General features: G+C 44.8%; 1 protein-coding gene across 2 annotated transcripts in view; it reads right to left on the bottom strand.

The window, feature by feature from the left end:
- The window catches only part of Cdkl4 (cyclin dependent kinase like 4), a 43,421-nt gene extending 18,383 nt beyond the window's left edge, over positions 1-25,038 (bottom strand). The window contains exons 1-4 of one of the 2 annotated variants that reach the window (XM_050163495.1): positions 24,916-25,038; positions 15,769-15,991; positions 12,233-12,354; positions 3,925-3,997 (exon numbers count right to left, since the gene is read on the bottom strand). In XM_050163495.1, coding sequence (XP_050019452.1) covers positions 3,925-3,997; positions 12,233-12,354; positions 15,769-15,936 — 363 coding nt within the window. In that variant the 5' untranslated portion in view covers positions 15,937-15,991; positions 24,916-25,038. The remainder of the gene's footprint in view (positions 1-3,924; positions 3,998-12,232; positions 12,355-15,768; positions 15,992-24,915) is intronic. The other variant, XM_050163496.1, reaches the window with a different exon arrangement.
- Positions 25,039-27,135: the final 2,097 nt, after the last annotated feature.

Raw genomic sequence — 27,135 nt, 5'->3', positions numbered from 1 at the left:
GATGGGTAGTTTACAATTGCTTACCAAAGCCTCAGAGCTTACAATTGGAAAACAAAAAGAGATTGCCTTCATTTTCCTAGAAAAATGTAAGCTGTCAATTTTCATGTATAAATCTTGTCAAATAAAAGAAAAGCTTTATCTAAGTGTCAGGATATTATCAAAAGATATTAAAACAGTAATTGTTACACGTGAAAACGGCATCTGTCTGGATCTTTTGAAGAAAGGAACACACTCAGTACCAAGAGTTGTTCACGTTCTAGGGCGCCTATTTGAACTGTAACAGGAAGTGTAGAGAAATGTAAACAGTAGGCGCCTTTAACAAGAATCACTACTATTCATGAATCGCAATCCAGGTTGGATAATGCAGACTTGAGAGACTGAAAAAACAACAACAACAACTCAACAACACTGAGATGCTCATACAGGAGAATGAGAAAATGAACATATTCAAAAGAGAATTTCAGGGCTGGAGAGATGGCTCAGCGGTTAAGAGCGTTGCCTGCTCTTCCAAAGGTCCTGAGTTCAATTCCCAGCAACCACATGGTGGCTCACAACCATCTGTAATGGGGTCTGGTGCCCTCTTCTGGCCTGCAGGCATAAATGTAGACAGAATATTGTATACATAATAAATAAATAATTAAAAAAAGAGAATTTCATCTTGGGGGAGTTAAATTGCCTAGAAATTATTCCCCCTCCTGCCCCGCCAGTCAGAATGCTTAGCAGCTAAGGGAACCTACCTTGCAAGCCTAGCAACCTGAGCTCCAACCTTGAAACCCATGTGAAGGGGGAGGGGGAGGATGAGCGTCACAGACCTGGTCTCTGGTCTCCACATGAACACTGTGGCATGCACCAACCCCATCATGAACATATCCACAATGATATTTGTACTAAGAAGTTGCCCATTTTTAAATAGTGCCCACTGATTGTTAACGAGACGCCTGCAATATTTTAAAGCTCAGGGTATAGGATATGTTCTTCTAAGTGGAGAGGCAATGCCGATTACATTAAGCTGCAATAATTGTTTGGTTACACTCAGGGAAGAAAGCTGGTTGGATAATCCATCCACCTGTCTATCTGGTTATTCAACAGATATTGGCTGAGCACGGTTTATATAAGAGGTCCGTGGTAAGCAAGGAAGAGATAAAAAGATGAATCAGCCTCAGGTATTTCACCATTTATCTGTCCTCAAGAGTGTCTTAGTATACAGGCCAAAAGTATACAGGCAAAAAAACTGTATCTTTAAAAATCAACAGGGCGGGAGAGATGGCTCAGTGTTTAGGACTACTGGTTGCTCTTCCAGAAGACCCAACTTGAATTCCCAGGACTCACGGGGTGGTTTACAACCACTGTAACTCCAGTTCCAGGGCATCCAATGCCTTCTTCTGACCTTTTCATGCACGGGCATGCTTGTGGTACACAGACAAACTCAGGCAAAATATCCATATACATAAAAAAAGTTAAAAGCTGTGCCTATTTCTACATCAACTTTAGGAGAACATTTTGTCTCCTGGAGTAGAGTAGAAAGCAACGGACTGATTCCATCCAACATCACCTTTTCTAAAGACTGGGAGGCACAAATTGCATCATGAAAGCTAGGCTTGTGTCTTGTGAACAACACCCATTTTCTGTCATGGAAATGTCTGAAAATGAAGGTTTTTTCTTTGTTCTAATGGAAACTTCAGTGGCGTTTGTGAAACTAAAGAGAGCTTCTCTAAGCACAGATATTTAGTTCCCTGATCTTGAATTTTCTTTCCCAGCGATCCCAGACTACAGTGGTAGACATCTTGCTGGCATTGGAAATGCCCATATGGCGCTCTGAATCAGTGTCTTGGCACTCTGAGTACCCACTCGGAAGGTCTAGAGATATTTTATAAAATCTCTCATTCTAGTAAAAGCTCCAGGAGCCAACTGGAGTGAGCTCCCCCTGGCCCAAAATGAGAGCGGAAAATGACTGCAGGCACCACAAACACCCAAGCAATAAGAGCCATCGATAACCCTAGCAAACATTGTTCGCTGAGGGAGGACGCTGAGACACATACATCACTCTAAACAGTGACACATGAAGGATAGCATCATGTATTTACCTTATTTTTATTTGCTTACTTTTTTGCAGTTGAGCAGATTGCAGCTAGCCGGGGCTTTGCATATATTGACCCTGCACTCTACCAGTGAGCTAGCTCCCCGGTCTTAAAAGACTGTTTCTTTGCAGTGTTGGTGATTGAATCAGAGCCTTGGCCACGCTCTACCAATGAGTTACACCCCAGTCCATCCTTGTCTTCCTATATTTTACAGCAGCCAGAGTCCACAAGAGTAATCTACCTTCTAGGCAATTCCAACTATTATTGTTACTTAGGTTATTTTTGAGACAGGAGCACATGCTACAACCCAGGCTGTCCTCCAATTCATGATCCTCCTGCCTTGGCATTCTGCGAACTGCAATTACAGGTGTGGACCACCATACCTGGCTGCAATCCCAATGAAAATGCAGAAGCAATAACACCTTTGGCAAAGGACCATTTCTTAATCTCCATGAGTTCTAGATTCAGGCAAGAAAGTGGAAACCATCGGGTATAAAGATCTACAGAGAAACTGAAAATGGGGGTCGGAGGGAGGAGCAACAAAATGAGTAACTTCTGAGCCTGCCAATCAGGATCACCATTGCCAAGGTCAGGGTCATCAGGCCTTATACAGCTCATGATGCTGATACAAGAAGAAGCACGAGACACCACATATCAAACACTGCTATCTAAACACAGCAGCAACGGAACGAAACCTGGAGCTGGTGTCAGTTCAGTGGGCTCAGGGGCTTGTTTGCTCTGTGAGCACTGAGATCTACTTGGGTTTGGATTCCCAGCGCCCACATAAAAAGTAGGGCATGGCTGTCTACACCTGTAATGCCAACCCTGGGGGTGGAAACAGGCAGATCCCAAGAGGTTGCTGATGGGCCAGCCTAATGAAAATTGCAACCGTTTGATCTCAAGGCAATAAGGCAAAACACAACAGGGAAAAACAATAATCTTGCTTTGGCTTGAACTCCTGTACGTGCATGTACATGCGCATGAGCGCGCGCGCGCACACACACACACACACACACACACACACATACATAAAGTAGTTGGTTTTATTTTACTCTTTAAGTGGCCTGCCACCCAGCTTCCAAATAAATACATGGAGAATAAATATTTATTCTTTCTTATAAATGCCTGCGCTTAGCTTGGCTTGTTTCTAGCCAGTTTTTCTAACTTAAATGAACCTGTTTCTCTTCTTCTATGTTTTGCCTCTGGGCTTTTTACCTTTCTTTATTCTGTGTCCTTCTTACTCCGCGGCTGGTTGTATAGCGGGGTGGCCCCTGGCGTCCTCCTCTCTTCCCCTTTCTCACTCTTCCTCTTCTCCCAATCTCGGGTTTCTCCTCCTACGTCTTTTTCCTGCCCAGCTATTGGCTGTTCAGCTCTTTATTAGGCCAATCAAGTGTTTTAGACAGGCAAAACAACACAACTTCACAGAGTTAAACAAATGCAGCATAAAAGAACACAACATGTCTTTGCACCATTAAACAAATGTTCTACAGCATAAACGAATGTAACACATCTTAAACTGATATTGCACAACACTATACAGTAAGAACGAAACCCAACCTGACCCAGCCATGATGGGTCAGGCTGTGAAAAAGATGGAAAATTATTTTAGCCCAATTTAAAAAATTCTCAGAGTCATTAACTCTGTGGTGGAAGGAAATATTGAACAGGTCACACAAACTTGGATTCACAAGCTATCAGTAGCTCGATTCTCATGGGAATAGGAGAAGGGTCGTGAGTGAACCGCCTTTCCTCACTGTGTAACGGGCTCTGATTTTAGCCCTCTGGCAATTTCTCTATCGGAAGATTTGTTACTGAGAACATCCCAGCTTTAGGAAGTGGTACTTACGTTATGTTTGTGGCAGAAGTTGAGGGCTTGAAGGGTTTGCCATAGCACACTTTTGATGACCCCATCAGGAACACTGGAGGAAAAGAACCAAAAACAGCAATGAAAACCTGTGGTTTGGGTCCCAGAAGCAAGGGCTGGGAAGAAGGGGGCAGACAGGCTCAACATAGTCGGAGCACAGCGCACTGGGGGGGAGGGGGGAGAAGTGCTTTAAACATTATCTACATGGTTCTGCCTGCTTGTATGTTAGTGGGCCACATACATGCCTTGAAGGCCAGAAGAGGGTATCAGATCCCTGGGAACTGGAGTTACAGACGGTTATGTGCAATCGTGTGGACGCTGGGAATCAAGGCCTGGAAGAGCAGCCTGTGCTCTTAACCCTGAGCCAAATCTCCAACCAGGCTTTTTGTAAAAGTCTTTGTGTATATATAGAAATTATGTGATTGTCTATGTTCCCGTGTGTGAGAGTGGACACATGTGCCGTGGTGCCCGTGTGGAGATCACTTTGTTTGTGACAGGGTCTGTCCACTGCTCGTCGCTGCCGATGCCAGGCAAGCTGGGCCCAGAGCTTCCAGAGAGTCTCTTGCCTCTGCCTCTCGTGTTGCCTTGTGAACACTGGGATTAGGGTACACACTACTGGGCCTTGTTTTATGTGGGTTCTGAGAACTCAAGTCCTCACAATTGTGGAGCAAGTGCTTTATCCATAGAGACATTTCCTAGCCTGCACCCCCATTAAAAACAAAGCCCCAACCAACATGTTTCCAGATCTGCACTCACAGCACACCCCTTTCGCCTCAGCGCTAGTTTGAAGCCAGTTCGGGCTACATAAAACAAACAAACAAAAGCTGGCATGGTAGCTCACTATCTAATCCCAACACTCTGGAAGTTGAGACTGGAGGATTGCCACAAGTTCAAGGCCAGCCTGGACTGCAGAATGAGACTGTCTGGGAAAAAAAAAAACCACACACAAAAAAAGTTTTCTTTTTTTAATCCCTTCTTAAGACTTGGTGTGGTGGCACATGCCTTAACTCCCAGCACTCGGAGGCAGAGGCAGGTGGATCTCTGTGAGTTTGAGGCCAGCCTGGTCTACAGAGTGAGTCCCGGAACAGCCAGAGCTACATAATAGAGGGACCCTGTCTCAAATAAACAAACAAACAAACAAACAAAACCTTGTATGATAGGTATGCAATTTCATAGCTTGGAAATATCTATGAAATGATGTGTATTGCATGAAAAACATTAATTGTAATTTTCCAACCTCAAAATAATCGCTGTATTTTAGGATGGTTGTACCTTCAGGCACTGTTGGCTTCTGTTTGCCCCTCTGTCTCTTTTTCTTTCCATTTACTCTTTGACTTTTATTTTGAATAAATACGCTCATATCTTCCAAACATTAAAAGGTTTAGAGACTGTCTTCTCTCTGACCCCTGCTGGGTCACCCTCCACTCTTCCCCTTCCACCCTTGCCTCTTTCAGGGACATTTTATGCACAGAGGTACCGAGGCCACGTGCACACAGGTGTTCCAGCGGCAGCGGCTGCGGTGCAGCTCATCTCGGTGATCATTCTTGACGCCCGCTATGACGGTTGAGCCAACCGTTCTCTCTAGAAATGCTCCCAGGAGGATTTGAAACTCTCCATCTGAAAAGTAAATGGCTACCTTCTTGTGGCCTTGCTTGTTTGTTTGTTTTTGAGACAGGGTCTTACTGTGTAGCCTTGGCTGTCCTCAGACCCAGGGACCTACCTCTGCCTCCCAAGCGCTGGGATTAAATGTGTGCATCACCACACCTGCTCCAGTTTTTTTGTTTTTGTTTTTTTGTTTTTTTCACTATTAATAGGGAAAGAGGGAGCGCGTGCCCTGGTGCTTATGTGGAGGTTAGAAGATAGCTTTCTGGGCTCAGTTCTCGCATCTTGTGGGTCCCAGTCCCATTGTCAGACTTGGGGTCAAGGGGCTCCCCTTGCTGGGCCATCTCACCAGTCCCACATCTTGTTCTTAAGATTCATCCATCTTACAAGTTAGATGTCTGGGGTCAATGGTACATCTTGATCCTACAGGCAAAGCGGTCCTGGGGGGTGGGGGCAACGCTCCCTTTTTCAGGTAAAATGATGAATTTGGAAGGGTCCCTCTAAACCTTTTGGTGGGAAACTCTAAAGCAGGCACTGGGTTGCTGTGCAAAGGGCACACAGCTTGCACGAGGGAGGGGTTGACACCCAATGAGGAGTCCAGAGAGAAAAAAGGTCATGTAAGATTTTGTCCCTGGCAGAATCAGCCTTCTGCATGGGGAGAGTTGGCAAAAGTGTCCTTGACTGGTTGTCATGTTCACTGGAGAACAGGGAAGCTGACATCTTTGGTCTGGGGACATTCTGCTTTATGCCGCCATCTCTTAAGTCACTCTTGGTGCCTTTCCATTATTCACGTCACTGTCCCATCTCGCCTTCACATCTCCACACTGCCAAGCTACCCTATCTAAGGAAGGCTGTACCCATCACACTCCCACCCAACATCTGTGCACATACATCTCTGTCCCCAGCATTGTGCCAACGCTTGGTTGCTGCTGATGTTATGCTTGCCTATTGGTGGATAAAATGATAGCTCATTCTGATATTTTTTGTTGTTCCTTATCTTTTAGTGATTAATGATTTACATGATGGCATCGGAAATATGGCCTGTCTAGTATGCCTGAAGTCCCGGCTTTGAGCCCCCCAAAACACAAACAATCTGGCTTGGAGGGGCACACCTGTAATCACAACATTCAGAAGGTAGAGGCAGGAGGATCAAAGTTCAAGACTATTCTCAGTTCCATAGCAAGATGGAGGTTAGCTTGGCCGCATGAGACTGCCTCATATTAAATAAACAAACATTCCCGTGATTTCTAAGCACTACACTTTGTGTATTTTTATTCCATGCCTTTTTATTTCCCTTTTCCTTTATTTATATTTTGTGGTGTGTGCATGCATGTTTTTTGCATGTGTATGGGCATGTACAGTGTGCACATGCACAGGAATCATCTTTCCTCTACCTTGAGGCAGTCTCTTAATCGAACCAAGAGGTCCCTGAGCCAGCTTGCTCTAGAGATCCCATCTTTGCCTCTGATGCTGGAATCACAGGCAGGCTGTGCTATTTACATGGGTTCTAGGGATCTAAGCTCAGCTCCACAGGCTTGTTTGTCAAGCGTTTAACTGCTGAGCCATTTCCCCAGCCCCACCCTTCTTGGATTGGTCTGTATTTCTTCTTCTTCTTCTTCTTCTTCTTCTTCTTCTTCTTCTTCTTCTTCTTCTTCTTCTTCTTCTTCTTCTTCTTCTTCTTCTTCTTCTTCTTCTTCTCCTTCTCCTCCTCCTCCTCTCCCTCCTCCTCCTCTTTTTCTTCTTTCTCTTCCTCTTCTTCCTCTTCCTTCTCCTCTTCTTTCTCCTCTTCCTTTCCCCCCTCCTTTTTCTTCCCCCTCCTCCTCCTTTCTCTCTTCCTCATCTTTTCTTCTCATATGCAGCTGCTTCTATCTTTTATAATTAAGTTTTCTTAAACAATTTCATATATATAAGCATATATTATATATGTATGGTACACACAGACACACACACAATCACTTAGATAATATGTCTCCGATATCCTCGCTTCCCTCCCTCTTCTTTCCAGCCCATCCCCCTCCTGCTTTGCCTTTTTCTCTTGTGGCCACTGTATTTTGTCAGGTCCCAAGCCCTGGTCTCTACAGTCTTAGTATTTACCTGCTCAGTGTACACTGCTCGTTACACAACTGCAGATCTTTTCCTTGCGTGTTGGCATCTTCCCAGCTCTGCTGGGGGCATATGGGACTGTTATTTTCAGAAACCAGAGACCCAAAGGTTTAATTTTTATATTTAAAACTTTAAATTACATTTTAAGCTACTTATTTTGAGTGCCTGTGTGTTCTCGTTTTAAGTAGGCATGGAGACATCTTGGAGGAGTGAGCTCTCTCCTTCCACCATGTGGATCCCTGGGCCTAAACTCAGGTCGTCAGTTATGGCTGGCCCTAATGACAAGGTGTTGCCATGTGAGGCTGGTATATTCAGAAAAATGAACGTAGAGGGTGATTTTTCCAGAACGGTTCCATCTCTTAGATCATGATTATAGTAGCATGCCCTTGACAGTCAGGTATCTGGTGGCAACCTTTGACTTCGGTCCTAATTATTAAATTATGAGAAACTTCATTCTTTTTTTTTTAATTTATTATTTATTCATTTATTATGTATACAATACTCTCTCTGCGTGTATGCCTGAAGGCCAGAAGAGGGCACCAGACCTCATTACAGATGGTTGTGAGCCACCATGTGGTTGCTGGGAATTGAACTCAGGACCTTTGGAAGAGCAGGCAATGCTCCTAACCGCTGAGCCATCTCTCCAGCCCCCAGAGAAACTTCATTCTTATATAAATCTTTTTCTATATGAAGCATCTATTTTTGTTTCCTGCACTGAGTTGTGTTATAATTTTATCCTTGTCCACCTTTCCCTAGCCAAAGCCAGGATAACAACATTTCTGCTTTATGAAGTGTAAAGGTGACCATAGCCATCCTGGGCACTAAGAGGCAGACCGCTGAAGCTCAAATCCCACTCTGCTACCTCCTACTTCTATAAAAGTCCTAAGCTCAGAGAGTGATGGCAGCATCTGCTTTGCCTGTATGAAAATGGAATTACACTCTTAAATTCACTGAGAAAGTGACCACCAAAATGTCTGAGGTCAGATGAAGACAGCAGATGTGACCATGACCTTGGCATGGTGACCAGAGGTCCCAAGGGTAGAAGATGTTCTAGGGAGAGAGAGAGAGCTTGGAGTGTGTGTGTGTGTGTGTGTATGTGTGTGCGTGCGCGTGGGCAAGTGTGTGGTATGTGTGCACGTGTGTGCTGGGGGGCGGGGGATTTAAGGTTTAAGCAATAAGCTATAGAGTCTCATAGAACCTTCCAGAACCTGGACCATGCTCTAAATCCAGAGTCATCAAAAGGAATCAAGAAGAAGTGATAGGTGCAGAAGGTGGATTTCTAGAGAGTAAAGTGGATGTGGGAAATGGATTAGAAAGAGCTGGTCTAGCAGCCCAGGAACACAGACAAGGGTGAAAGCTGTGGAAGAGAGGGACCGTTCCAGCCCTTGGGGAGCGATATCAGCAGGCACAGGATACTGGGTAGGCACCCAGAGACTCCAGGAGAGAGGAACTGGGAAGCAAGGCAGGTGCGAGGGTTCAGAAAAGGTCAGAACACTGACTGCTGACCTTGTTAATGAGAAACCAGGCAGAGCTAATTCGATAGGGGACATTGGTTGTCAAAGAGGATAGGCACAGACTTCTTACTGGAATGTCGTGGCCTGTCCAGTTAGTTCAGAATCCAAGGAGGCAGAGTCCACTGCAGGCAGAGTCAACAGCCACTGGGGATGAATCGCATTGACCTTCGAGAGGAGATAGAACCTTGGAGAATGCAGATGGGCAGTGCTAGGTCCAGACGGGGAAAGCACCCAACGCCATTCTGCCAGAGGCAGCAGTTTTCAAAGCATTGCAGAGTGAAACAAAACCCTCAGGAGAAATCAATCAATACTCGGTGTTTAAATATTATACTCTGGTCGCGTGTAAACACAAATACTAAAAGCAATTCTGCAAAACTTAAAGCAACGATCAGTTAGCTCAGTTCGAGGCTGAGCGGACATCATCTTCAGGTGACATCTGCAGCCTTGGTCACCTGAAGATGACGCTGATCCACTTGGGTAGGAGTGTGAGATGCATGTGTTGTATATGTGCATACATACGTGTACATATTGTACATGTGTTGAAGGCCCAGGGTTGGTTTCCTAGGATCTTTTGTCCACCTAATTACTACTTTTTTAAGGATTTATTTCAATTTTTTATATTTAAATTTTAGTAAAATAACTTTTCTTTTTTGGAGGCAGGGTTTCTCTGTGTAACAGCCCTGGCTGTCCTGGAACTCACTTTGTAGACCAGATGGCCTTGAACTCACAGAGATCCACCTGCTTCTGCCTCCCCATTGCTAGGATTAAAGGTGTGCGCCACCACTGCCCGGTTTATTATTCAATTTTTATGTATGCATGTCTGAACTGTTTGGTTCTGTGTCAACTTGACACAAGCTAGAGTCATCAGGAAGACGGAGGCTCAACTGAGGAAATGTCTCCGTGAGATTTGGCTGTAAGGCATTTTCTTAATTAGTGATCGATGGGGGAGGGCCCAGGACACTGTGGGTGGTGCCACCCCTGGGCAGGTGGTCCTGGATTCTATAAGAGAGCAGGTGGAACAAGGAGGTAAGCAGTACCCCTCCATGGCCTCTGCATCAGCCCCTGCCTCCAGGTTCCTGCCCTGCTTGAGTTCCTGTCCTGACCTCATTTGGTGATGACCGGCAATGTGGAAGTCTAAGTGGAATAAACCCTTTCCTCCCCAAGCTGCTGTTTTGGTCATGGTGTTTCATCACACGCAGTAGAAACCCTGACATGACAGTGTCCATGTGTATGGGCACTCACACGTGGATGCCCATGGAGGCTAGGGTTGCCAGATGCAACCTGTTACAGGCTGTTATGAGCCACCTGACGTGCATGCTGGGAGCTGAACTCAGATCCTCTGGAAGAGCCGTCCATGTTCTTAATAGCTGAGTCACCTCTCAGCCCATTACCTCCCCAGCCCTATGATTATTTTTGAGGCAGGGTCTCTCACTGAACCCGGAGCTCACTGATTTGGCTGGAGTAGCTGGTCAGTTCCAGGGGGAATCTTCCTGTTTCAACCTTTCCTGCACTAAGATCACCGGTTATGTATCCACCACTCCCAACCTTGTACGCAGGATTAAGGGAAAGAGAAGAGAAACATACCCAAGTGCAGATGTGGACTTCCCAGGGGAGAGTCGTGTCTTGGCTCACCAGTCCTTCACTATTGGAAGATTAGGTCAGTCCCAGTTCTGTGTAATGATGTTGAAATATTGGCATGTGTGGTTTTGCTCTTCTTTCCCTGATACATATTTCTCTAAGTGGAATTCTACGGCCAAAGTATGAAAACAGCTTTAAAAGTGGTCACCGACGTTGCCGAATGACCCACCTGGCTGCATTCTCTCTCGCTGGAGGAGGCCTGCACACCTGTTTGGTTTGGGGGTGGGCTTCAGATTGAACCCTTGCACCTTGCATGCGCCAGGCAAGCTCTGTCCCAGGGGGCTATGTCGCTAACCCTTCTTCAGACATTTGAGACAGGGTTTTGACTAAGTTTGCTCAGGCTCACCTTGAACTTGTAATCCTCCTGTCTCAGCCTCTCTAGTATACCACAGTACCCAACTTACTCAGTTTGAAAATTATTAATTGTGTAATAGTTTTGGAAATTCTTTTTTTGGATTTTTTTTTCACAAAATTGTTTACCGTGTTCCCTTTTCCTTCTTTAAAAAAATTTTTGGTTTGTTCTAATTTTTTAGAGTTTAAAACATAACCTATTGGCACATTCTGATTAGAATTTTGTGCTACAGAAAAAAAATTGATGAGGCGCTGGGCGTTTGGGAGGCAGAGGCAGGTGGATCACTCTGAGTTCCAGTTCCAGCCTGCTCTACAGAGTGAGGTTTAGGACAGCCAGGGCTGTTACGCAGACAGCCCTGTCTCAAAACAAAACCAAAAGAAAGGATGAGGCGATGTCTGTATGTCTATAGTAAACATTTTCATCTAAAAACACAAGCACATTTAAATAAAATCCTTTATCACTTCAGTCAGGTTTGTAGCTGTCTCCTTTTTTGGTTTAAAGATTTACTTTTTTTTTTTTTTTTTTTTTTTTACAAATTTTATGTGTGTGAGTGTTACCTACATGTATGTATGTACAACACGTGCAGGAAGGAGAAAAAATGGCCTTGGCCCCTGGAACTGGAGTTACGATGGCTGTGAGCTGCCATGTGGGTCCTGGGAACCAAACATGGGTCCCCTGCAAGAGCAGCCAGCGCTCTTAACCACTGAGCCGTCTCCCCAGCCCCAGTAGGTGCCTTTATACTTTAACTTACTGGTGAGCTATGTGGTTAGATTTCCTTGTTCTGAGCTGTGGCTCCTCCTTGAGGTCAGGTGACCTTTCCTCTCAAGCTACACTGGGTTTTGGATTCACTGCCTCTTTGTTCTCCTGGTTACACGTCATCTAGGTTAGTGGCCATCACCTTCTGACCGCATCCTACCTGAAGCTGGAGGATGGTAGCCAGATGCACCAGGATAGACTGGGGGTGGGAGGGGTGGGGATGGGAAGGCATGGGAAACGGGTTGGGATTTGAAATTTGTCATAGCCCACTGCAGAGGGAACAAGAGCGAACTGGCCACGGAACTCCAGTTTCTCCATCACTTACCCGTTCGGGTTTCTCTCCAGCTCATGTAACAGCGTGTGATCACAGTACTCAAAAACTAAATGCATCTTTCTCTTTCTTCTGAACACCTCGATGAGGTTCACAAGGTTTGGGTGCTTCAACTGCTGCAAAAGAATCGAAGTGCCCGGCTGAGCAATGTGTCTCCACTCATCTCCGCTCTCAGACCTGCTGCCATGCTTGAGGACGAGCTCCAATTTACTGTTCTACCTCCTGGACAAAAGCTTCTTTGTTATTGTGTGTGTTGGTGTGTATGTATATTTGTGGAGGAGAAAACGTGTGTGTGCACTTGTGGAGGCTAGGGGCTGATAGCAGGTGTCCTCTTTGATCCTCTCCCTTTTAACCTGTTTATTACTAATTAATTGATTAATTAATGTCTCTGAGTGCATGGGTGTGTAACACCCATGGATGTGCCAGGTCACACGTGTGGAGGTCAGGTGACAGCTTGTGGGGACTGAATCTCTCTTCCTACCATGTAAGTCTGGGGACTGAATTCAGGTTGTCAGAATTGCTAGACTATAAAATAATCAGTGCCTATGCAGCTTACACATTATCGTGGGCTAACAAAAGTTTTATTTTCTTTTTACTTGTGTGTGTGTGAATGTGTACATGTACATGAGTCCAGAAGAGGGCACCAGATCCCCTGGAGCCAGTTACTGGCAGGTGTGAGCCGCCTGGTGTGGGTGCTGGGAAGCAAACTTGGGCTGTCTACAAGAGCAGTGTGTATTCTTAGCCTGAGCCCACCTCTCCAGTCCCCTTTTACTATGGATTTAATGCAAATGTTGGCTGGGTTTAAATGCAGCCTGGTTTCTAGTACTGGCTCCCAGCAATACTGGAGCCTTGTTCTTGAGTTTTTGCTACCCTTCTTATCACAGGAGTCCCTCCAAGCTAATGCATTTAGGTATTCTTTTCATTGCATTCTGCTCTGTGGTTGTGCTGATGTACATACAGATGTTACATGTGTTGAGTTCTATTGCCACATGGAAATAGTTCAGAAAGTAGTCTTTGATATTTTATTTCTTTTTTGTTTTTCTGTGCAATATAACCTCACACACATGATTTTTTAAGAAACTGTTTTAATGTATATGAGCATTTTGCCTGTGTGTACGCACATGCCCTACTTGTGTGCCTGGTACCCAAAGAGGCCAGAAAGCATCAGGTCATCGGGAACAAAGTTACAGATGGCTGTGGAACTAAAGCCACGCCCTCTGCAAGAGTGGTACGTGCTCTTGGCTTCTGAGCCACCTCTCTAGCCCTTTGTTCAATATTTTAATTCAAAGTTAAAATGATAATGAAGTTAGATAATCTATCTCAAGAGTAATATAAAAATCTTAGTATAGAAGTCATTATAAAAGGTAGAAATGAGAACAATTGTGGGCAAACTATTATACGTGGCTACTCGGCTGAGGGGGTCCAAATAGTTCACCGTATACACCAGGACACTTCTGAGAGTACTGGATGGTTAGCGCCACAGGAATCTGGGACAAAAACTATAAACCAGGATGTTCCTGGGCAAAACAGGACAGATGACGTCACCTATCTGTAATTGCTTGTCGTTGTTGTATATCTAGTAGACAAATCAGTTTTCCAACACACACGCACACACATACACACACACACACAAATATTTTGTATATTTGTAGCAATTCAAAAGTATTTTGCAGGCTCAGAGAGTCTTAGGCATACTCAGAACTTTGCCTTGCATATCTGTAGATGACTATCTGCAAGTGTGTCACCATTCCAAAAAAAAAAAAAAATCTGGGTTGGAGAGATGGCTCAGAGGTTAAGAGTACGTCCTGCTCTCCCAGACAACTTGCGCTTAGTTTCCAGCACCCACATTAGATGGCTCACAACCACCTGTAACTCCAGCTTCAGGGGATCCCAAGGCACCTGCATGCACGCACACACACACACACACACAAAATGTAAAACAACAACGACAACAACAACAAAATCACCTGGCAACTGCTGCTCAGTAGTTGGGGAAACGAGACACAAGAGAATTATGTCCAGAGCCCCAAATCAATCTTCACTCTGCCTACTCCATGGGCGGAAAGGGCCGAAGGTCAAAGGGTGACAGGGATGGTTTTTAAGAGTCAGGCTGCTTTGGGCTCCAGCAAAGCCAGTTTGGAAACAGGACAGTTTTCCTGCCAGGTGGACAAGAGATTCAGACCCTGCAGCTCCACGCTACCGCCGTGCCCAAGTTTAACCCGGGCGAACTGTCTGTGGGCAGACCTGCGACCCACAGCTACTTGGCTAGTGACGTGGACTTAGCCTGCTCTGTGGTTGCCTAAAGGAAAGCAGGCAGTGTGAGGTGGATGGAAGGTCAATAAGAAGAGAGTGAAGAAAATAAAGAGGGCTGTGTTCAGGGCAGGAAAGCAACTATGAGCCATCACCAGACGCCTCACAGAGGGGACGATGCATGGCTGTTTTGCACGTTAAAGCTCATCCTCAGATTGGGATAGTTTTAATTCCGAAGTTAAATAAGTAAGCAAAAAACCTAAACCTTCAGTTTATCGCCAGACCAAATTGATCCTCTAGCGCCCTCTGCTGGTCAAAATGACTCCTGTTTTAAATCAAATTCTATTTTAAATGAACCCCTGCAATATATGGGGGAAAACTGCACGATATTTGAAAAGAACAAATAATGTTCAAATGCTCTTCACTCTTATAAGCTGAAATTCCACTGAAAATAACAGAAGGTATTTAGAAAATGACGGTTGGTGTGCGCTCTTCAAATGTGTGCGCACGCACTAGTGGCTACTCCACCTCTGGGAGCCTGTTAGAAACCGGACACTTCAGGAACCAACAACCCCAGTCCCCCCACCTCCAGACTCCGTATTTCAGTGAGATCCCCAGGGGTTCCAACCACAGGCGTTCATGTTGAAGAGACTTATTGAGATGGATTAAATAAAAAACGCTGCAGGATCCCTGGCAGGCTGCAGCTGCAGAAATGCTGCAGGTCCCCGAGTGGCTTATAGCTTTAAAAACAGGGATTTTTAGGCTAGGAAAACATTTCCACTGAGAACATACGAAAGTTCTACATCGAGTTCCGTCAGAGTAAAAAAGTAATGGCAACAAAGAAAAACAATGTAAGGAACTCATGACACGTTCATGGCTGGCGCTACTGAGCAGAGGCAGACCCACGCTAACATCTCCAGGGCCCCTGGGAAGCGCTCCTGCAGTTTTGCGGGTCGGTTGGGAAAGTGTGTGGGGGCAATGTCCAGAAGACGGCCAGGTGGAGGGCAGTGGGTAAACAGTAAGGGTCAGGACACTTAGGACAGTCCGGATGTGCTACACAGAACGCCAGGTACTTCCGTGTTTTAACCACCTACTGCTATGCACACACATCAGATCAGATCAAAGAGGCCAGAGTCCAACCCTACTTCCCAAAGTTGCTGATCCCTAGGAATTTAAGTCCAACGGAAAGAAACCCGACTTTAAAATTCTCGGTCGCTTAGAGTGTCCGTCTCAACCAACGCCTCGGGTGCAGATATCGGCCTGTGGGGCTCATGACCTACCTTCAGCATGCGTATTTCTCTCAGGGCTATTTTCTTAACAACCGGATCCTCTTCGGACTCCACAAACTTTTTGATAGCCACCACTTGTCCAGAAGACTTGTTTCTGCACTTGAATACAACCCCATAAGACCCTTCTCCGATCTTCGCCAGTTTCTCATACTTTTCCATTTCGGTTAAAGCGACTTAAGTTAGCGAGCCGATTGACTGAGGGACAGCGCTGCGCCTGGAAAACAAGAACGACTCTTGTGAATCGTGCTACATGGAACACGGTGCTTTCCCAGTTGGTATATGTCCACCCTTTAAGCCTTGCGTTCTGTGCGCAGGAGAAGTGAGCACTTGGATGACATTTTGTTAGCACGGCTCTATTCTTCCAGCTGTTGCAAGGCCTGCAGGGGTCGTTTCTGTTGACCTGTGCTCTGTGTGACCATGGCTCTGTGTGACCACAGTTCAACGAAAACGACCTGGGGATGGGTCTTTACTATTGTTTTTAATATTGTTTTTATTATCCTGGGGGAAATGGTTAAAACACAAGGCTGTGAAGTGCAGTGAATGGGAAGGGGTTTCACACTCTTGAACGTGCTGTTTGTCTTCCTAACTCACGGGAATTTTGCTGTAAGACAGAGTACAAACCTCTATACCTCCACCTAGTGGACAGAGAAAGGAAACTGTGGTCCCTGAACAATGCAGCTTTTATCAGACCACCATTTCCTTAAAATGTTTGGGTTACACCTTATTATTATTATCAATTATTATGATTGTGTGGCTGTGATGATGATGATGATGATGATGACGTGTGTGTGAGACAGCAGGAGCATGGGGGTCAGAGAACAACTGCGGGATTCAGTCTGCTCCTACCACGTAGTCCTGACGTTGTAACTCTGGTACATGCCTCCTAAATCCCAGCAGAGTCAGGCAGAGTTCTGTGAGTTCGAGGCCAACCTGGTCTACAAAGCAAGTTCCAGGACAGCCAGAGCTACACAGTGAAACCCTGTCTCCAAAAGACAAAAAAAACAAACAAAGCAACAACAACAAAAATCAAACAAAGCTTGCCTGGCAAACGCCTTCTTAACCTGATCCATTTGGCTGGCCAAGGAACCATTTCTTGTTCTTAGCTTTTATTTGCATTGGGGTGACTGGACAATTTTTAAATCCCCCCCAAAGAAAATAATAATAAGATATATCAAAAAGGAGGTAAATTTTCCTAATTCTTCCCCAATACTTCCATATCCAGTGACTTCTAGGAAAATACTGGCTCTCATGTTTATTATCTTTTACATTGCTTATGCCTGTGACTAAACACTCAATGACAACCAAGGCCAAAATGATTAAATAAATCAGGTAGAAATTAATGCTATAAAATTTGAAATTAGCCTCAAAATCCTACCCCTTTATCCAGCACAATCTTGTGTGCATAATCTAATATAATTGTGAGAGCGCACACTGAGGTGACATCGCGTATTGACATACACTCGGCATAGACACTCTGTTTTATCCAGTTGTAGCCAGGAGAAAACGGAAGCACGGTGAACCCGACAGTGGAGTTAGAAACAGTCTTTCGGGTTCCACAAAGCACAGTTGAAATCACACTACCCCGCTTCTAGGCTAATTCAAAATAAATGCAAACTTTGAAGAGCTCTTCTATTTAGGTCTTAGTAGTAAAAACAGTATTAGCTGGAGGAGTTAACCGCTTATAAAATTTCTCATGTTTCAAATAAATCTACAGCAGTGATTAATATTCAGTCTTTTTCATCCATAGGTTATCTCAATGGAGAGAGACATAATCTTCCTTTATTTGCTACAATAAAAAGAGACACTAAGGTGTGTGTGTGTGTGTGTGTGGTGTTTCAATTGGCAGAATGCTTGCCGAGCATGGTTGAAGCTCTGGCTTTGATTGTGTGGTAGGTACATACTTGTGATCTTAGCACTGGGGAGAGGCAGGATGATCAGAAAGCTCAAGGTTGTCCTTAGCTACACAGTGAGCTCCAGACAAGTCTGGGACCCACGAGACCTTCTCTCGGGAAACACACACACACACACACACCCCATTCTGGGATGCAGAAGTGGGACGATTATAAATCCAAGGCCGGTATAGGTTACACAGTGAGACACTGTCTCAAACAAACAAACAGAACAAAATTATATTATGGGAAATAATATTTAGCTGGGTAAATGATTATTCATATAGATTTTTAAAAATTGTGTGTGTGTGTTTTTTTTTTAAATAGTGGATTCAAATCCTCATTAAAGGGGGAAAATATCAACCCCACAAGAAACATCAGGGAAAATCCATGACAGATGAAGTCCTGGAAATTGTATTGATGGTACTATATTGTTTTACAGAGGTATCTTTAACTTAAAGGTAGCATGCATATATTTGCCTGCAAAGAGGAGAGAACACAAACACTTTAGGAGGTTACTGGAATAGAACTTTACACCACAGCTACCGGGGACCCTGTGAACGTGACACAGCTTAACAACGGAGCTGATGTTGGGTTGTTGTTTGGTTTTAGGGAGCCTCGAACGTTGAGTATCTTAGGCTGGCCTCCAACACCATGTAGCCGAGGATGATGCTGAACTTCTAATTCTGTCTTGCTCTCTCGAACGCTGGGATTATTGGTGTGCACCATGGCACCTGGCCTTTGAATTGTGTGGCTTTCGTCTATGCACCATCCTCCCATTTCCTTCCAGGCAAGTCGTGCTGTTCAGGGACGGAATTATTTACGTCTCCTACTTTTGTCCAGCAGGTTTGGTTCTTGTTCCTCCCACTGATCCGAGTGCAACAAAATGAAGCCGGGCGGTAGGGGTGCGCAGTGGGGGTGCGCGGTGGGGGCCTGCGCAGCTTTAATCCCTGCACTTGGGAGGCAGAGGCAGGTGGATCTCTGAGTTTGAGGTCAGCCTGGTCTACAGAGCAAGTCCAGGCCAGTCAGGGCTACAAAGTGAAATCTGACTCAAAAAAAAAAAAAAAAAAAAAAAAAAAAAAAAAAAAAAAAGGTTCTGAAATAACTTCTCAGTATAATCTTTCCTTATACAAAGAATTTGAAATGTATTTCAGCAGGAAGTAAAGGAGGCAGGGATTGCACAAAGGACCGAATTCCTGCTGACTTAAGTCAATTTCTAGAAGCAGTAAAGATGGATCTCTTACCCAGGGTCAGTCAACTCTCCAAAGCACCATGAGCATCTCTACATGATGGTATTAACCCAACACGGGGTGATCTGAAGTGACGCCTGCCCTCTGGTTCACAAGCATATTCCACATTACGCCAAAAACGACTTTCCAAGACAAACGTGGAGGGAAGCTCAGAGGCAACCAGGGGTAATGTGATCCTGTGATCTTTGTGCAAATAACACACAAAACCATGTGAATCAACCAGAACACAAACCACATGCATCCAATGCCTTCAACAACAGGCATGCACTCTACAAACAAGTCATAAAGCAAAGCTCTGGGAGAATCATATCTTAAAGAGCTCTTCTTCCTCCTCCTCCTCCTCCTCCTCCTCCTCCTCCTCCTCCTCCTCCTCCTCCTCCTCCTCCTCCTTTTCTGGTTTTTTTGAGACAGGGTTTCTCTGTAGCTTTGGAGCCTGTCCTGGAACTCACTCTTTAGATCAGGCTGGCCTTGAACTCACAGAGATCCACCTACCTCTGCCCCCCCCCCCCCAGTGCTGGGATTAAAGGCGTGCGCCACCACTGCCGGCTTGAAGCCCCTTCCTAAGAGTTTGCACGGAGCAAGGGAGAGAGTAGGGTGAGGTCTATGAGGAAGGTGAAGAGGACGAAAGGCTGAAGATAGACTCAAAATCAAGTACGTGCACTTTGATACCAGTCGGTGCAGATATCACTCTTTGGGGCTGGAAGATAAGAGAGATGGGATAGGCACCCATTGGAGGCTGAAAAGGAAAGGAAAGGAATAAGTGGGGCACAGTTGGGATTTTATAAGACACAGGAGAATCCTGAAATACAGGGACACACATGACTAACATTATCTAAGACATCGAACCTTCTCCTATAATGTTTAGTCTTTGGTCTTGTACATTTAATCAGTTAATTATTAACGCACGTGTGTGTTCATGCGATGGCATGCCTGTGAAAGTCAGAGGACAGCTATGTGGAGCCAGTTTCCATCATGGCTTCTGGGGATTGAACTCAGCTCTCCAGGCTTGGGCAGCAGGCACCTTTAGTTACTCACTGACCCAGACTTTCAGATGAGGGGAGTTTCGGAAACCCACAGAACAAAATTAGCAGTGTCAGAATAAGATTACAAAAAAAAAAAAAAAAAAAAAAAAAAAAAAAGATTTTTTTTTTAAATTTTTTACAAAATAATGGCCAAGTCTTTCTAAATCTAATAAAGAACATCGGTCTACACCTTCAAAAAGTTCAATATATCACAAAAAGAGAAGGATACAGGGAGCTTAAACATGAGAGTCATTCTTTCATCGCAGGTATACTGCGGCAAACCATAGACAGAGATCATCGAGAAACCAGTAGAAGAGAATCATCTGAGAGCTGATGCCCCATCAGAAAACATCGTGGAAAATGTCCAGACAAAGGCTGGTCCTATGAAAAGGTCAGTGAGACTGATGAACCTTGAGGGGTCCAGAAATATATATGTGTGTGTACGTGTGTGTCATACAAATAGAATAAAAGACAAGATTCACATGCTTATTCCTGCATATATATAAAAGACATTTGACAAACTCAGCAGTCATTCAAGAAAAATATCTCAACAAATTAAGAATAGAAGGGAAGGAACTTCCAGGGTTTGTGCATAAAACCTGCAGTCAGTGCCATGCCTGGTGATGGGACACTGAAGCTTATTCCCAGGACTCAAAAGTAGACTCACTCTCTCTCTCTCTCTCTCTCTCTCTCTCTCTCTCTCTCTCTCTCTCTCTCTCCCTTCTTTCTTTTTTCCTTCCTTCCTTCTTTCCTTCTTCCCTCCTTCCCACCCCCTCTCTATTTTTCAGTCAAAGTCTTATTATGTATCCCTGGAACTCACAGAAATCCACCTGCCTCTACCACCACTCTAGTGCTGGGATTAAAGGTGTGTGTGTGTGTGTGTGTGCGCGCGCACACGCGCGTGTGTTTCTGTGTGTGCCCCCGACCAGCTTTATCATTTCTTTTAAATGATTTATTGGAAGTTCTTATCACTACAATGACACAACTAAAGAAATTAAAGATGTGTAAATTGGAAATAAAAAGCAAAATTTTCATTATTGCATGTAGAAAATGCTAACAAATGAACAAAAAATTATTATAGAACTAATGGTCACGTTGGCAATGGACGCAAGATCAGCACACAATGCTCTGCTGAATTTCTATATTGCCAACAACTTGAAAATATAATGAAGAAAAAAATTTTACTCCCAATGAAGTAAAAAACTACTTCAAAATAAATGTAGCAAGCCATGTTCAGGACTGTTCAGGACTTACACACTAAAAATTATTAAACATTACAGAAGAAATTAGACAGTCCAAATTAAATGGAAAAAATGTTAAGTTCATAGATGGAAAACTCAACAGAATGTCAACTCCTATGAAAGACTTTTTTTTTTTTTTTGGTTTGTGAGACAAAATTTTATTCTGTAGCTCAGTGTGGCCTCAAAGTGTGGCAATCCTCCTGCCTCAGCTGCCCAACTAACGGTTACAAGCATGAGTGAGCTACCATTCCTGGCTGTCAATAGGCTTTTTTTTTTTAACGTAGAAGCTAATTAGGTGAATTTTAAATTTATATGACAATGCTCAGGACCCTAAATAGCCAAAATAAATACAAACTTGGGAAATTGCTATCACCTGGACTCAAGGTTTATTAACGCTATGACTTATTTTAATAAAGCTATAATAAATCAAGGGAGTGAGATGATGGCATAAAGACATATATTATCAGTTGGGTGGTGGTGCACACCTTTAATCCCAGCACTTGAGAGGCAGAGGCAGGCAGATCTCTGTGAGTTCGAGGCCAGCCTGGTCTACAGAGTGAGTTCCAGGACAGCCAGGATTGTTCTACAGAGAAACCCTGTCTGGAAAAACAAAACAAAACTAAGTATCTATCAATGGAACATAGCAGTGAGCCAAGAAGTAGCCTTTTAAGTTATGTCTGGTTCAGTCTCTCTTGTGATGCTCTAACACCGCTCCTGAGACCGGATAATTTATACCAACAGGCATGTACTGACTTAAAGTTCTGAGTCTCCAAGTCCAATATGAAGACACTGGCATTTTCTTGATCTGTCAAATGATGGGAGGTGGGAACTAAGGGCACTCCTGCATTTATTAATAACCGCACACATCCCACCCATGAAGCCTCAGGGCCTAATTACCTCCTGAAGGTTCCATCTCCCAACATGGCCAATGGTAATTACATTTCAACACGAATTTGGAAGCGTCGTGGTAATTTCAAGTCACAGCACTTGCTAATTGTCTTTTCATAATGGTGCCAAAGAGCTTCAGCGGGGACAAAAGACTTCAACAGATGACGTCAGGACAGCTGAGTAGCGACACGAAAGGAATACTAAATGGGCCTCACGAGACAGTGACCTCATAGGGCACAGCCAGGTTCAGCTTGGGAAGCAGGAGGAGGAGGACTGGGTATCGGAGGCTAGCCTGGGTTACATTTCAAAACACTGACTCCCCCCCCCAATACAACAAACAAAAAAACACACAAAAATGGGAGAAACAAGATAAAATAAACAAAACCCCAAATCTAAGAATGGAAAGCTAGGTTAAAGTAGTCAGATACACACCCACACACCCATATTGTGTAATTCTATGCACATAAAAGTTCTAGAAAATACAAAATACTGAGGAGGCGGACGTAGCGTCCCCGTTGTGTTATTGCTAAGCAGGCGCTGTCACAAAGGAATAGCTCCTACAGGTGACTGAGAACGCTAAGGTCAGGAAAGACCAAGGTCAAGGTCGAGACACTGCTCCAGAGTCACAGAGACTGAAAAGGGTGTGCAGTGTGAGATCCTGAATTCCCTGTGCAGTGGGGAGAAGATCTGCAAAGAGCAATACCGGGGCAACCGAGAATCTAAATACCATATGTGCACTTGATTGTAAATTTCTTGATTTTGGTCATCGGTACTGTGGTTATGTTACAATAGAAAGAGGAGGAGGAGGAAAAGGAAGATGGCTCAACAGCTTGGTACAGAACTAGGCAAGCCTTGTGACCTGAGTCCAATCCCTGGAATCTTTATAAAGGTGGAAGAATTAACTCCACGAAGAGTTAACTCCTCTGCACACACGCTGTGGCATGCTCACGCATTAATAATAAAGTTTTAAAGATTATTTGTGTGTGCGTGTGCGCACATGTGCTGTGTGTTTATAATGTGTGTATCTGTGTCTATGCATGTGTCATGTGTGTGGGTGTCCACAAAGGCCAGAGTAGGCTATACCCTAGAACAGTGGTTTTCAACCTGTGTGTCGCGATCCATCTGGGGCAGGGGCCGCTGGGTCAAGGGACTTTTCACAGGGGTCTCCTAAGACCACTGGCAAATACAGATATTTACATTACTATTCATAAGAATAGCGAAATTACAGTTATGAAGTACCAACGAAAATAATTTTACGGTTGGGGGTCAGCACAACATGAGGAACTGTATTAAAGGGTTGAAGCATTAGGAAGGTGGAGAACCACTGCCCTGGAACACAGCTAAGACGGTGTGAGTTGCTAGCATGGGTACTGGGAGCCAACCTTGGGTGCCTCTGGAGGGACAGCGAGCACTCCTAAACACTGAGTCATCTCAGTCCCCAGAACATTCCTTTTTATTGAAAGTACATCATGGCCTCTAACGGCCACAGAATAGACTTCACACTGTGGCAGGATCCTTTCTAGCCCGCCCTGCTTTTCCTTTCCTAGTTTGTCTCTCAGATTCTTCTCCAGCACCTTCAGCTGTGTCTGCTTGTTTCTCAGGGTGCACTGTCTCAATCCTCTTCCTTTTTCACACTTCAGCTCAAATCTCCCAGCCCCCAAAGGCAGGAGGATGCCCACCCTGCCCTCCCCTTCCTTATGTTCCTTTATCTCACCGGACTTGCATCGATGCCCATTCCCTGGCATACAGTAGGTTTTTAAATCTTACTATAGTTTCATTTTCTAATCTTCTTTTTCCCTTTGTAAAAGCAGAAACCACGGTACCTGTTGATTATTAGCACACTGTCTGGGCAAGGTTAAATGGGTATAGCTGTTGGATGAAAACGTTTCCATAGTTACCAGGCACCTTCTGCTCCAAGTGGGATACACCTTCCATGCTAACTTCTGAACTTGCCTCTTGAGTTAATGGGGTTTGCCTACAAAGGCAGGAGCAGGCTGGGGGCCACCAGTGATCACAAAAAAGATTCACATAGGTGGAGGGGTGAGTGAGATTTCACTGGATTTTTCAATTCCTCAGAAAGTTTCTATGGCATTTCTTTACTGTGAAGGATTACAGAATAATGTACCTGGAGAAAAAAAAATACTTGATGGTTCGTTTTCCCAACTGTTTCACAGACTAAGTACCGGAGGGATTGAGGAAGCACAAGGAACACACAGGCAAACAAAATGAAGATGGGGAGGAAGCGGTGGGTAGGGAAAAAAGGTGGAAAAATGACTTTCCTAATCTAAGATGTCAACAGGAAACTGTTAAAAACAAACTGGTAAATGCCTGGCTTTAGGAATGTTCAGGGGAAAGGACAGGTTCGGCCAGGAAAGATCACTCGGGGATGCCGCCCACCGCTTATTGTCTCCTGTTCCAGTGAAACCAAACATGCTTTCACGTTTAATTGACTAGATGGGGAAAATGGACTGACTACCGACCGAGGATTCTGCCTTACTGAGTTACTACAATTTAAAGGCATACATCTGCGTATAAAGGTGCTCGTGTCAACACAGTCGGAAACTAGCTCACACATCATTTACACAATCTGCACAATACATTTGTTTATGTTCCACACTTCAGGTGCGCACACAAAGGACCTGGCGTTTGGTGAAAACTCGGTTCATTTCCAAGCCTCTGAGCTTACTGCTTTTTCCCTGCGTCCAGGCCACACGCGATCCCTAGATGCACAGGTGAGTCTGTGTCCCCCCCCCCCCCCACACCCCCACGGCCTACGAGTGGCTGACCTCCGGAGCCCCGCAGACCCCCACTTCTCTCGGCCATCCCCGGCCTGGGAACCCGCACTTACGCGGCACTGACTCGGGCGAGGCAGGCAGGGTGACGACGCAGTGGACAGCCGCGGGGCCCCCAGCCTGAGTCGTCCTCTGCAGCGGCGCGGGAACTCCCGAGAGAACGAGCCACAGTGGCGTTGCCAGGGCAACGGGGACGCGCAGGCTGCGCAGCTTCCGGACAAAGGTTTCCACCCAGAACTCGCTGGGTTTGTTCCCTGCCAGGGCAGCCTTGAGTTAGTAATCCATCATTCTTAGCTCTTTTATCTTGTACTGTTTGGAGTCAGGTTCTGAGTCATCCGCCGTGGCTCACTGACATCTTTTCGTTAACTCAGCAATAATGCTCCAGAGTGCCTGGCGGATTCAGAGTAAGGGACAAGGTTGGTCGTCCAAGTGGAGAAGGAAGTAAGGTAAACGTCATTGAATGTGACGGAGACAAACGTGTTAAACCTCAGGAAAGAGAAATCGAGTCGTTATCGGCACACACACACACACCAGCTACCATGTTTCTTTTTTCTTTGTCTCTATATACGCTGCCCAAACTTCCCTTATTCCATACAGGTGTCTTCCCTACCTCAGCCCCCATTCCTCACTAATAAGCTCAAGTACCACATTTTAAACGAAATTAAACTAGTGACCACATGCATCTTGCTCCTCTTTCAGGACCAGAACCATGTATCCACTAAATTCACCTAAAAACACCTACACATTTTTGTATGGTTTCTGACCTTACGCCAGAAGACATTTTTCATCAGGTGTATCAAGTCACTTTATGTATAAATCTGTGGGGCTGTTTCCATTTTTACTGGACTGTGTGTGTGGCCTCTGGCATCTTGTTTTTCACCTTGAAACAGGGTCTTTGTTTGCTTTTGTGTATGAGAGTGGCCTGTGAACTTAGGGAGTTTGTCCTGTCTCTCCAGCTCTTGCCCCAAGAGCATTAGGACTGCAAAGGCTGCTACTGAGCACAGCTTTACGTGATGAGTTCTAGGCATTCAAGCCTGGGTCTTTACACTCGCTTGGAAAATGCTTTATCCACCGACTCACGTCTCCAGCCTTCCACCTGACTTTTTTTTTTTTTTTTTTTTTTTTTTTTTTAGAGACAGGGTCTCTCTAGTCAGTCCTGGCTGTCCTCAAACTTGCAATGTACAAAAGGCTGGCCTCAAACTCAGGGATTTGCCTGCCTTAGGCACCACGACTGGGCTCCTCTCCACTCTTTTGAGATAGGATCTCATGTTTCCCAGGCTGGTCAGAACACTTGATACGTAGCCAAGGAAGACAATGAACTGAGTCTCCCATCTCTGCCTCCTAAGTACTGGGATGACTGTGCAGACTCCTGGTTTCTCCAAGCTGTTCGCCTATAGACTCTGGCTGGCCCACCTCTGCTCTCCAGCACCGTGCCTGGTCCACATGCTTTAGGCTCCACGGCGTCCAATATCACTTGAACATGCAGTATTTTTGCATGTCTAAACTTTAGCCTCTCTCCTACCAGACCACTCCTGCATACTTTTTTTTTTTTTTTGTTCTCGAGACAGGGTTTCTCCGTAGCTTTTTAGTTCCTGTCCTGGAACTTGCTCTTGTAGACCAGGCTGGCCTCGAACTCCTCCTGCATACTTTTAAGTTTCTTTTCCTCTACCTATGCTATTTCCCTAAAGCACAATCACGGTATCTTTTGTTTATATGTGTACTTACATCATATAAAGAATATGTGTAGATACATATATATGTATGTGTGTGTTTACATACATCTATACGGTGGGAAAGGGAGAGAGCAAATGCAGGAGAGAGCACCTGCTCTACACAGCCTGGCCTTGAACTTGTGGTCTTCCCCCACAGCTGGGATTACAGGCATATAACCCTTAGCACACTGTTTACTTCTGCTATTTACCTTCATTTCACCAAGTACCCTCACTGGATGGATTTCTGATTTACCTCAATAGGAAATCCCCAACAGATGTTAGAAGTCCTTTCAGGGTTTACAGGCTATCCCCTAGTCCAGTACTTTCCCTTCTGTGTTAGTAATGATGGGAATGACTAGACCTTTATTTTGTGGTCTCTACTTAAACACAACTCAGACACACCTTTTCTGAAGCACAGTTAACAAGAAAGGCATCCTGAATGTTAGTTGAATGACTGTTTCCAACGTTGATGTGCGTGGATCTCTTCTGCAGAGCCTAGGGGTGTGCACTGGAAACTGTCATCCAAATGATATTCTGAAACCAGTGCTCCTTGGGCCACATTCA

The sequence above is a fragment of the Alexandromys fortis genome, unplaced genomic scaffold (assembly GCF_014885135.2).
Source record: "Alexandromys fortis isolate MF-2015 unplaced genomic scaffold, M_Fortis_MF-2015_v1.1 scaffold_136, whole genome shotgun sequence".
Taxonomy (NCBI): Eukaryota; Metazoa; Chordata; class Mammalia; order Rodentia; family Cricetidae; genus Alexandromys; species Alexandromys fortis.
The sequence above is the reverse complement of the archived record's forward strand: the minus strand, read 5'-3'. Positions and strand labels throughout refer to the sequence as shown.